This window comes from Phalacrocorax aristotelis, chromosome 4 (assembly GCF_949628215.1).
Source record: "Phalacrocorax aristotelis chromosome 4, bGulAri2.1, whole genome shotgun sequence".
Taxonomy (NCBI): Eukaryota; Metazoa; Chordata; class Aves; order Suliformes; family Phalacrocoracidae; genus Phalacrocorax; species Phalacrocorax aristotelis.
Window position 1 is genome coordinate 15,305,650 of NC_134279.1, and position 11,390 is coordinate 15,317,039.

Consider the following 11,390-nt stretch of genomic DNA (forward strand, 5'->3'; position numbering starts at 1 on the left):
CTAAGCTGGGAAGTGTGCTAACACTTTGACAGCATGGATGACTGTGAAACAGTGCATGAGCGTGGTGCCTGGCCACGTAGCTTACAAACACAACTATAGGGCCTGCGATACCAATAGTTCTATTTCATGCCTCCTGCACTGGGGAACAGATCCTCTGTCAGCTAGCAGGGTGGTCACAGCTGTGACACCTGCATGTTGGGTGCAGCAGCTCAGTATACAGAATACGTAGTACATCTGGTCCATAAAAATCCCTGTGGGGTCCTGACACTCCTGGCTTCCTGACAGTAGATAACTGCAAGAGCTGGAGAATGAGAAAAAGCAGCATCTCCACTGACTTCTAGCCAATGTCCCAGTGCTTTAGCTGCACTGTTGGTCATCTTGTCTGCAGGAGACTGAGTCAGCTCCAGCAGAGAGATTCAGAGCTAGGCACTTCCTACTTTTCTCTTGGAACTTTGTTCTCTTCTTAATTAACACATCGGCGGTTGGGCCAGGCTCTAATTGCACAGCTCAGTGGTGCTGTCAGTTTCCTGGCGCAGGGCTCCAGTCAGTGCTGTAGCTGAGATGGAGGAGGCAGGGAGGGCAGGGAAGTGCCGACTCCAAGAGATACCTCAGAGGGAGGCAGAGCACGAGGCCAGAGCTGCTAACCTGACTCATGACGAGTCCTATGCCAGGGTGTGCAGTACCACTCTTCAAATTTGGGGCTTAGCTGTAGTGGCTATATGAACCTTGCTCACATAGGCTCCTGCTAGGCGTGTGTAATGCCCAGACTTTGGGATACGTTTCAGTTAGTTGTTGTGGCCAGAAGAACTGAGGAGCCTGGGAGGCTTGATGAATCAGTTCTGTCACTGGTGCTCAGGAGGTGCAGGCTTAAATCCTTGCTTTGGCATGTTTCTTTCTGCCAAGCAGAAGACTTGCAGTCTCAGGCAACATGGAGAAGATCAAGCGGCTCTCAGCTGTGACAGGTGTGTGGTCTTAGCAAGAGCTAAATATGTAGCTCAGATAAAAGCAGAAGCAGCACAAAACAACCTCTTTCAGAGTAGACATAGACATTAGGTAACTGTTCTCAGGTTTGGGGGATGCCTCCGAGGCAGAGAAAGCAGACTTACAAAATAACTCACTGAACATGCAGGCAAATTGGCCTCCTTTATCCTTCAGGACACAAAGAATGCTTCTCTCAAGTGTTTTGGGGTTTTAGAGGGTCTTGGTTTTCACTACAACCCGTGTAATATTTTTTAAGTGGCATTTATTTAACTTGTCTTTTTTCCATTTGCTGAAATTTGCAAACCCCTTCTTTTCCTTTCTTGGCTACAGGAGTCTTGCACTGTGAAGCAGAAGGTCCCAAGCTGGGAACTTGTGCTTTGACATGCCCTGAATGTCCTGTTACATGAAAGTTGCGTGAGCAAAAAGGAAACCTTTTTTCTGTCACTTAGCACATTTAGCAACCATTTGTGCTGCCGGCAGCACAAACTTCTACCTCTTGCTACATAAGAGCAGGAGGAGCTGGATGACGAGGGCTCTCCTTTTCCTGAAGAACCTCAGTTCACAGAACAACACAAAGTGCTCAGGTGAATGGGAAGGACTCTACTGGAAGCCACCCATTTCCCGCTGTGCCAAAGGTGGCAGCATGTTCAGGCCTCCCTTGATGGCTGTGACTGCCTGGCACAGCTGGGAGTTGCACAAGCAGGTGGAATGATAATCTGTGCTCTGAAGAGGTCTTTGACCTGTGTTTCATCAGACGCTGTTCTCTTGTATGACAGGCCAAAGACCTTTGGGAGTTTAACCTCCTTGTCAAGGTGGGTCCCATCAGAGCAGGCCGCTAGCTTGCGATGAGCTGTGGGAAGGCTCGTCTGGAACATTCCTGTGTGCACACTCTGGTCCCTGGCCTGGCACCCGCATCTAAGCCCGGGCCTTGGCCCCGGCCCTTGCGTGGGCTGCACTGTTGGCGTGCCATGCCTGGTCCTGTACCTTGCTGATCCTGATGTGCCTTCCGGGTGTGACTGGGGTCCTGCCTCACCCCTGCAGCCTGGCCTGGTGGTTGGCAGACTCTGGCTGACCCTTTCACTGTTGTGGCACTAGCTCAGCAGTGGGGCAGGGCCCCTTTGGTGTGATGCCTGTCTCACCTTCACCTTGGCACCTGGCGTGCATCCTCCTGCCAAGAATTCCTGTTCCACTGCTCCGCTGCACCTGTGAGGGGCAGAGCAGGGTAGGGAAGGTAAAGCGTTGGATCACACAGGGATGTTGTTGCTGCAGCATCTTCTCCAGTCAGTAAGGGAGTGTTTCAGAGGAGTGGACTATCTAAACCCTCAGTCTGGTGCATATCTGTTTGAAGAGGGAGAAGACACTGGAGGCAATGTGTTATCCAGTGTCTGTATGGGTGCAGCTTCATGCTATGATGAATGTGTTAGTCGAACTGATGATGCATACAGCAGTTTCTGGGAGTTCAAGCCTTCTCTTGGATTGTACACAAGTGTAATGCCCTGTTGACTTCACATTAAGCTCGCCCACTGCACATGAACGAAGGCCTTCCTTGCTCAGCATAACCTTGCTCTTTTAATACATGGGTCTGGTTTATGAATACTGAAGCAAAGAGACTAGAGAATTTTCATTAGGTTGGATTATTTGCCTTGTACTGCAAGGAGAAAAATAGTCCAGCTTGGTCTGTGTTCTCATGTAATAAATCACATTTTCCAGCAAGTGTGAAATGCAGGAGGGCACCCACTAATTTGTAGATAAACACTGCCGTTTTCACAGGAAGGTGTTTTAAAGGTGCCAAGGAATTGCAGATGAGAAGTGTGAGAAATGACATAGGGAAAGGGTGTACAACTTCATACCAAACCTTAAATCCACCTCTGGGATCTAGTTATGACTTTCACTGCTGAGAGACACCTCTATATTAAAGAACTGTATTTATTCAGAATAAGGCACATTGTTGGTGCTGAGGCATAATTGATGTAAGCAGGTATTACATTGCATGTAAGCCTGTATTATTTCAGTATACTACAAAATCACATGAAATGCAGTGGTTTTTTAATTTAAAAAGTGTTCAATTTAGAAGAGTATTTTCTTAAATTTAAAAGATGATTTGAGGTGAAACAGGCCACCCACCTCCTCTATAAATTGCTTCTTGCAAGGTACCTTTGCTCAGGGATGAGTCCAGATTAACACATTCTCAGGCAATCACTTTGCACTCAAGACAGGCTTGGTGGGAATTCATGTCTGCCTCAGCACTAGGAGATAGAGGCGATGCGCATAGAGCTAAAGCAGCCCTTTACACTTCTAGAGATGCATCTCTGCTTTGTTAACACTCCATGTTGTGCAGCTATGTCCCTGCTGCAGGTGTGGGATAAAACCTTAGGTGTGCTTGGACATGGTGGCCTGGAAGCGTTTGTCTTAGTTCTGCTCTGAGTCAAACCAGCTGAACTATGCTCAGCACACATTCTGTTTTCACTTGTGCCACTGGGAAATGAGAATCAAATTTAGCTTTCACTGAGTGCTTCTCTGCCCAATGACTGCATCAAACTTGACATTGGTCAACTTTTTCAGAAAAGCCAAGGCACGTTCTGGGAACAACCTGAAAGAGATAATACAGGAAATTACATGTGGGATAAGCAACTTGAACTACGGGGAGATGTGGCACTGCTGGTGAGGGAAGAGGTGATCTGGGAGTGGATGTGTGCACACACAGACTGAGACTAAGGCTTAGACTGGACATTATTTCCAAAGAACACAGAGCCCTTATCGGTCTCTATCTAGTTTAACTCCAATCCCATCCATCTCCTTTTATGACAGTTCCAAGGCCAGGCATCTGCTGGGCAGTATTTGGGTTGCAATATTGGTGCAGGATCCAGGAAGATTTAATATTGAACATAGACATGCGAGCTTGCCTTCTTTTTGCTTTCAAAAACTTATCTGGTTTATTTGGAGAATACTTGGGGAAGAAAATCCCCAAACATCTTTTACAGCCCCTCATAATGAGAAATTTGGGGTTAGACCCGAGTTTGCTGGCTTTCACGAACAAGAAATTACCAAGTGTTTCATGAAATACTGTAGAAGTTAACTGAAAACTTAATTTAGTTGTTCTGTTGTTAATTCTAGATTTGGAACCTGAGCTCTGATGAAAACTCCTCCTCAGCACAGCAGCTACACGGGATATTAAAGACATACAATAGGATAAATCTTGCTTTACATGGCAGAGAGAAGCAGTAGAGCCCTCTTGAAGCAACTTTCCAGGCTCTGTCATCTCAGTCTGTAGTGTTGATATGAGAAATGAACACTAATAAGCAGCAGGTCCTTAGCTCTGTCTGGAACTTCTCTGAGGCTGCTGTTTCAAAGAAGTGTTGCTTACAGGCAAAAGGGAAATGGCAACCCATTAAGAAAAAGTGTATCTTTTTCTCCTTCTCCCTTCCTATCAGCCTGTGGAGCAGAAAGCTGCAGAAAGTGGATCAAAATGACATATGAGAGGACTCAAGAAAATACTTGTGGATGATTTCTGCTATTGTCATTAGAAAGAACCACTGCACTATTTGTTTACCTTGTGATAACATTCTAAAATAAAACTTAATCTAGAATCAGATGAGGGTTGTACACTCAGCAAGTTATGTTTGATACATAAGGTGGTTTTTTTTGGTTTGGTTTTGGGGTGGTGGGCTTCCCCCCACCCCCATACTTACCTTTCAAAAAGTAAAGCAACACGTTGGCTTGACGGAACAAAAACCATTTTCTGGTTGGTTAGTATTCCTTCCATCAGGGCCTCTACAACTTCTTCAGTCTCCAAAATCTTTCCAAGCCTACTCAGGAAAGCATACATGTAAGAGCTATGATGGTAAACTGGGTGGTGCTAGCTGATGTAGGATGCTTCACAGATGCACAAACTCACTCAGGTAATACAAATGCAACCATTCTGTGGGTTAAATAACACCGCAGATTTTCTTTTTAGCCAATGATATATACTCTTTTTACATAGTTGGAATACAAGGCCTAAAGGTGGGGTTAATGTGTTGTGCCATGGTGCAAAGAAGGAAGGACTGGAAAGCAGATTTTTGATAGGTACCTTGTACTGGGGTTTTTGACAAATCCAGTGTTTATAAAAACCGGACAAAGGCACGTAGTTTTTATTCCATCCTTTCCCAGGGTAGACAGCTCCTCTGTCAGAGCTTTATGAAATCCAACCGCAGCAAACTTGCTTGAACTGCAGGAAGGGAAAAAGCATAAATGAGAAGGTAGAAGTACGGTTTCTAACTTTCTACATCTGCAAATGGCCTAAAAGATCACATAGAACTGACTAGGAGGCAAAAAAAGAAAGAGAATGTAATTGAGCTGAGAGGCAGGGCAAGAGACTCATTCTAACTTTCTGGAGCATAGTGCTGGATTAGATATTGCTGCTTGGGGAAGTAACTGCGGCGTGCAGCAGGGCGGGTGCCTTTCAGAAAAAGTCACCTTAGTGGTGAACAGACAAACAAATGCCATGGGTTGTTAGAAAATTATGACTGATGGGCTTCCTGTTTCTCCCACGTGAGAAGATTCTTAGTGGGAAGACAGCCCAAAACTCTACAATTAAGAAGGATGGGAGGAGCAGTAATAGAGAACAACCCTCTGCTGTTTCTTGTACCAGACAGGAGCGTGAGCTTTGAAACGGAGGAGCATTATGCATGTAAAATTGAGGAAAGTAATGCCACAGGGCATTACTTCATACTCTTGGTGCAGGCCAAGAGTATAAATCAACTCCAAAGAGACTAGAACCAGAGAGTGAGTTTACTGACCGCTATTGATATGGACAGTGTAATCCCAGTAGAACCCCTGGCTGGGGAGTTCCCATGTTGCCAGCAGTGAGTGACCCTTAAGAAGGAGTGTACCCAGGGGAAGGTTGCTCTGCCTGGAGCCACTGTTAAGAGAGTGCTAGATCTGGCACAGAATGGCAAGATGCAATCCAACAGTGTTTCTGTTCGTGCACCGTGGCTCAAGTGCTTCAAGTAGAAATTGGCAATGCACCGACCTCTCGGTGCATCAGTTCGGTTGCTCCCAACGCAGTAAGTATTATCCTGTTTTTAGCTTCTGAAAGGTAATTTTACAGCCAAAAAGCAGTTTTCACCTTGTGACGGCAGAAGTGTTTCTCCGCACTAGTCACTGCCACAACGGTAGAGAGATCAAAAGCTACTCAGTAGGGGTTTACTTGACAACACTACAATAACTCATAGGAGCGCTACTTTCTAAGAACGAGAAGGGAAGAGGATACCTTTGTTGCTAAGCAGAAGTCTGGACCAGTGAGGGAGAGAGAAAAGGAGAAGCCTTCATGAGTTCATGTATCACATGACTATTCCTTCATACAAGCATTGCTCCTGATTCTCTTGAAGCTAATGAGCAAATCAGCGGGAACCTCCAGGCACTCTTAAGTGCTGGCTCTTGTGCTTTTTTCCTCCTTAGCACCGTCCTTTGGACATACCGTATTCAGCAGGAGGATTATTTTGGTTACTCTGTGCTTACTGGTGGAGAAGATGCAATTAAAAAAAAAAAAAAAGAGAGCCAATTTTAAATCACTTACCAATAAGCCACCATGAAAGAAGTCCCAAAATGACCTGCTGCCGAAGCCACCGTGACAATGTGACCGTGGTTGTTGCTCATCATGGTTGGCAGAAAAGCTCTTGTGGTCTTGCAAGTCATTTAAAGCGAGAGGCAAGATTGTGGGGAAGGGGGAAAAGAACAATGTTTTCTTAGGCAGATTCAACACGGACCCTGACTCTCATTCATTATGCGCCCAATGCTATCCTTAATGCTGTGTGCTGCACAGCACCTCAGATTCTGAGAGGAGCTGACTCACATCTTTCCTGTGCTGCTTTTTGGTTTCAGGTGTCAGCACCAACACTGCCGGTGTCTCACCCCAGCATGCACAATAAAACGCTCATCCATCTGTAGCATCTCTTTTCTTCTGCTGCAATAACAGCACTCTGTAACCCCTGCTGGCAGCTGCCCTACCCCAGGGGTCAGCTGTGGCTGTGCCAAGGGCCCAAGACCCAGCTCTGATGGGGCCCAGCTATGTCACCTTGACTCAGGCTGCTGGCAGAAAGTTGTGAGAAAGCCCACAGAGAGGTGAGAGGTATGAATCACAGGGAGAGGCAGGGTGATGGGAAACAGGCTTGGAAGTACCTCAAGGAGCCAGGAGGGAAGGCAGTGACACAGCAAAGTACAAACCGCAAGGGGACAAGTACCCAGAAAGATTGGCCAGGTTGGTGGGTGCAGTCAGGGAGGGTCCAGGCCTCGCCCTGCCCTGCGGCTGGGCTGTGCTGGGAGCTGTGGGGCTGGCCCTCCGCTGCTCTGCCCGACCTGCCATACCATTTGGGCCGCGTGCTGGCTGGCTATTGTATGTGTCACCTGATGAAAGCATTGCTTTGTATTTTTCAGCTGTGTATCTTTGACCTGCAGGGTCTTGGTGCACAGCTGTGGGCGCCCAAACTACCTGATGCAATGAGGAACCCTAATACACCGATGACAGAGACCAACCCAAGCTGCAGACGAGGCTGTCACCAGCCAGCTCACACAGAAGTAAGAGAGAATGAAAAAACTGGGCCAGGCTCAGATCAGCAAGAGCTTAGTCAAGTTCCCCGGCAGTCTGTCTAGCTGGGTGCCCTTGTGCTCTATGTGTCCAAAAGATGCTGTTGAATTCACTGGTAGCAGGAAATAATTGTTGGTCTAAACACGCCTCCTCAACAATGCTCCCAAATGAACACAGGTATGAAGATGGTAGTGGCCCTTACCCAGATGTGAGCAAGAATGTTGACTTCAAACATTCTTTCAATCTGGTGGTCCTGAGTCGAGAGCAGGTCGGCAGCCGTAATCACACCAGCGTTATTCACCAGGATGGAGACATCCCCAATTTCCTTTCTCACCTTTGGGACAGAAAAAACCCAGAAACGTGCATGTCAGTCGTTATCAAAAAAATGTAAGGCTGTGGAAGATGAGCGACGTTTCATTTAATTCCTAACGTTGTTTCTTTTAGGGAGAGGAAGGTCGTGCCACGCTTCCAGGTGTGGCAGGAACCCTGCAGCAGTACCATGAAATCAGGTTTAGATCTGATGCTTCTCCCTTAATTACTGCCCGTATTGATAGTCTTCCACACGCTGCCCAGAGTCACGGTGTGCTCTGTGTAGCTGCAGCTGGGACTATGGACATACAGCTATTTTGAACCAGCTGGACCATACTGTTTACAGTAAAACCTTTCAGTTGTCCCCAGTGTTTTCTGTGTGCTGTTGAGGCAACTAAGAATCAGAAGTTCCTTCTGTGGCTGGAAGTCTAAAGAGGAAACTTGGCAATGAGGTGTGATATGCCAGAGCCTCACAAAGGAGGACGACACTGGCTGTGCTCTTGGAAGTGCTACTTCACCCTCTGTACTGAAAGCAGCAGGAAGTGGAGGGATTCCAAGGGTTGCACGGTCTGCGTACAACACCCCTTCTCTTGTTTTCTGGACTTTTCTGAAAGTTGAGCGCATTTGGGTAGACCTTTGAACGTGCCCTGGCTCCCCACCTTCTCTGCAGCGCTGTAGATTTCCTCCCTTTTGCTGCAGTCCACCACGAAGGCTTGAACAGTGGCTCCCAGACTTTTGCATTCTGCTGCCGTGTCCTCAACACCATGCTGTGAGAGGCAGAAAAGAAAGATACGTGTGCGCAACTGTACCCTGACCGCATGTTGCTGCTCGGGCACTGCGGCAGACTAGTTAGAGACTAAAGATTTGTCCTGATTGTGTAACGGCTGCCAAGGCCCTGAGCAGTTCGTGGCTACGCGGGGAAAGAGCTGTAGCCAGGGTTTGTGAGAGGACTACTGTTCTGACCTTAAATTTTGGTCCTGTGTAGAGCGACTGCCAGAAAGGTAATGCGGTAACAAGAGCGAGTTTGCCTTGGTGAAGCACATGTAGCGAGGCTGCAGAAAGGGGGCACTCAGTGACTTATGCAGCACAGCATGCAGACACTGTGACTGTTAGCAGAGCATATAACACTTAAAATGCATGCCCAGTTGACAGCCCTGAGATCTGAAAAGTGGCTCTACACGTTTCTGCATTCGCACCCTGGATGTGAGGAGAGAGGCATGCTCCGAAGTGCACAATGTGGAGATGTTTCTTACGAGAGCAGCGTTTGACACACACAGAACAGATGCTCCCCAAAGTTATTGCATCATTTTACTAGGGGAGGGCAGAAGTGACTTTACTGTGACCTTGTCCCCAGGTGCCAGAAAGCCATGCCACTGGGGACCTGTGCAGTGAAAAGCCCCAGATCAAAAACAACCTGGGACAGCTCAGCACTTGACATAAGCTGTGCAGGTCCTTGGGGTGGGAGACCAGGCAGCTCCACTCAGCCCTAGCTGCTGTTTAAGGCTGACAGTCTCGAGGGATGAGGCCTTTGTCAAGGCAGCTGGACTGGGGAAGCATACTCCTAAAATCTTTGGGATCCACCACCTCCTTTGCTGCTGTATTTCAGGGACTGCTCACACCCATGCTTACAACGTACTTTCTAGCACTAAATCCAGGTCTTGCTCGGTACTAAGTTTAATCCCTTTCCTCCATTCCAGCAAACATGGACAACATTTGACTTAGCAGCAGCCCTTTACACACCGATAGACTGGTGCCATGCCTTCTCCCACTCCTCCAGAGTCTGGCCTTAGCCATAATGGGCAGCATGAACAGACACTGAAAATTTCAAGCATACCCTCCCTACCTATACATCCCCTCACACTAGGCTTGCCTTGGGGTTGGTTGGTTGGTTGGTTTGTTTGTTTGCTTCCTTCTTCGTTTGTGGTGGGGTTTTTTGCAGCTTCAGGATGATGTGATGAACTCCTCTGCAGTTTCTGATCCACTGTGTCAGAAACCTCTCCGTGCACTGCTGCCGAGCCACTCATCCCCTCTGCACAGCCAATTGCTGCTACGCACAGTACTTTGCCTTGATCCCTACTGAACGACATTCTGTTTGTTTGTATCTGTCCATCCTCCACTTGCCAAGGTCTTTTTGCGCTCTAGTCAATTTACCTGAAATAAAGAGCTTGGGCTAGCATAAGCCTTTAGCAAGGTGCCACCTACACGCATAACTGCAGCAGAGGGCAGCAGGGCTCACACACAGCCTGTTAGTGAGAGTAGAGACGCACCTTCCAGCAACGTATGCAAAATACCTGAGGCTAGACAGAGAGTGGGCAGAAGGTAAACTTGCTTCTCTGTAGAAACAGGCTTCTGGTCTCAGTGTGCCTTTTAGTGCCAGCCCAGGCGGTTCCAATGGCAGCTTGCTGACCACTGCGCTTCCCTCCTGCAGGCACTCGACATGCTGTGCACGTGACCTCGCTGATCAGCACCGAGTAACTGCGGGACCGTGCGAGACACCTATGTCCTTCCATGAAAGTGGGGCCAAAGCCTCTGCTGGCGCTCAGCGTCCCAGTCAGCGAGCTGACCGAGAGCCGATGGGCGCGATGTGGAAGGAGGTGATGTGGATGCAGGCGCATGCAGCCCTTGTTACGCAGTTACAAACCCAGCGGCCTGGGAGGTGAATGAGGCAAGAGAGGAACTGTACCGTTACCTTACTGACGTCCCACAGGACCAGCCTGCTCTGACGCTTGGCGAACTCGAGGGCAGTTGCTCTCCCCACGCCGTGGCCAGCGCCCGTGATGAGAACAAGCTCTCCGCTGACAGACTTTCTCTTCACAGGGAGAAAAAGCTTCACGAGAGCCTCTAAGTAGGAGTAGATGAGCGTGGCCAAAAACAGGAGGAGATCCAGAAACGGGCTCATTGTTTTGCTGGGAGTCCTCTGGCCGCCTGACGGCGCCGCGGTCGCGCCTGACGAGGGTGAGGCTCGTTGCTCCACTCACGGCCCCCCTGAGCGCGCACCGCTCGCCCCGTCGGTCACGGGCCCCGCCCCGCTCCGCCCCGCCCCGCCCCGCCCCGGCAGGGCCCCAGCCTCCCTTCGCCGCCCGGGGCTCCGTGAAACGCGGAGGCCGCGACCGCCGAAGCAGGGCGGGCCCCTCGCCCCGTCCCTCCCGCCGGGGGCGCAGAGGCCAATCAGAGGCAGCGGTCGGGAAGGGGGCGTGCCCATGGGAGGGGAAAAGCCGGTGGGCGTAGAGCGCTCTCGATTGGTGGTGCTCCGTCCAATGGGAAGCGAGCTTGTAAAGGGGGCCGCCGGCGGCGGCGGGCAGTGGTTGGCGCCGTCGCCGGGTGGGTTGATAGAAGTGCTGCAGCCCGGACGGACACGGTGTTGGAGCGGGAGGGGACCTCACCCGCTCGCTCTGGAGCGGCGCTCGGGGAGCTCTGCGGCTGATCGGACGGGACGCAGCTCTCACAGTAGCAGCTGCTACCGGCGTGGCTACTGAGATGTGGCTCTTGGGCGGTTTCTGCCTTCATGGCTGTGGCAAACGCAGTCGCTAGACTT

General features: G+C 49.4%; 1 protein-coding gene across 1 annotated transcript; it reads right to left on the bottom strand.

The window, feature by feature from the left end:
• Positions 1-2,889: 2,889 nt before the first annotated feature.
• Positions 2,890-10,888, bottom strand: LOC142056102 (estradiol 17-beta-dehydrogenase 11-like). The gene is made up of 7 exons (XM_075090374.1): positions 10,545-10,888; positions 8,515-8,622; positions 7,749-7,880; positions 6,539-6,645; positions 5,051-5,188; positions 4,671-4,787; positions 2,890-3,571 (listed from the first exon to the last, which is right to left on the bottom strand). The coding sequence occupies exons 1-7, from the start codon at positions 10,752-10,754 to the stop codon at positions 3,484-3,486; spliced, it is 900 nt and encodes a 299-aa protein (XP_074946475.1). The 5' UTR covers positions 10,755-10,888; the 3' UTR covers positions 2,890-3,483.
• Positions 10,889-11,390: the final 502 nt, after the last annotated feature.

What these genes read in the sequence shown, in the direction of transcription:
- LOC142056102 (XM_075090374.1), bottom strand. Translation starts at nt 10,754, where the DNA reads ATGAGCCCGTTTCTGGATCTCCTCCTGTTTTTGGCCACGCTCATCTAC. An exon ending in ACATTCTTGCTCACATCTGG is followed by an intron (nt 6,646 to 7,748) that starts GTAAGGGCCACT and finishes ATGACTTGCAAG; the next exon opens with ACCACAAGAGCTTTTCTGCC. An exon ending in GTCAAAAACCCCAGTACAAG is followed by an intron (nt 4,788 to 5,050) that starts GTACCTATCAAA and finishes TTTCCTGAGTAG; the next exon opens with GCTTGGAAAGATTTTGGAGA.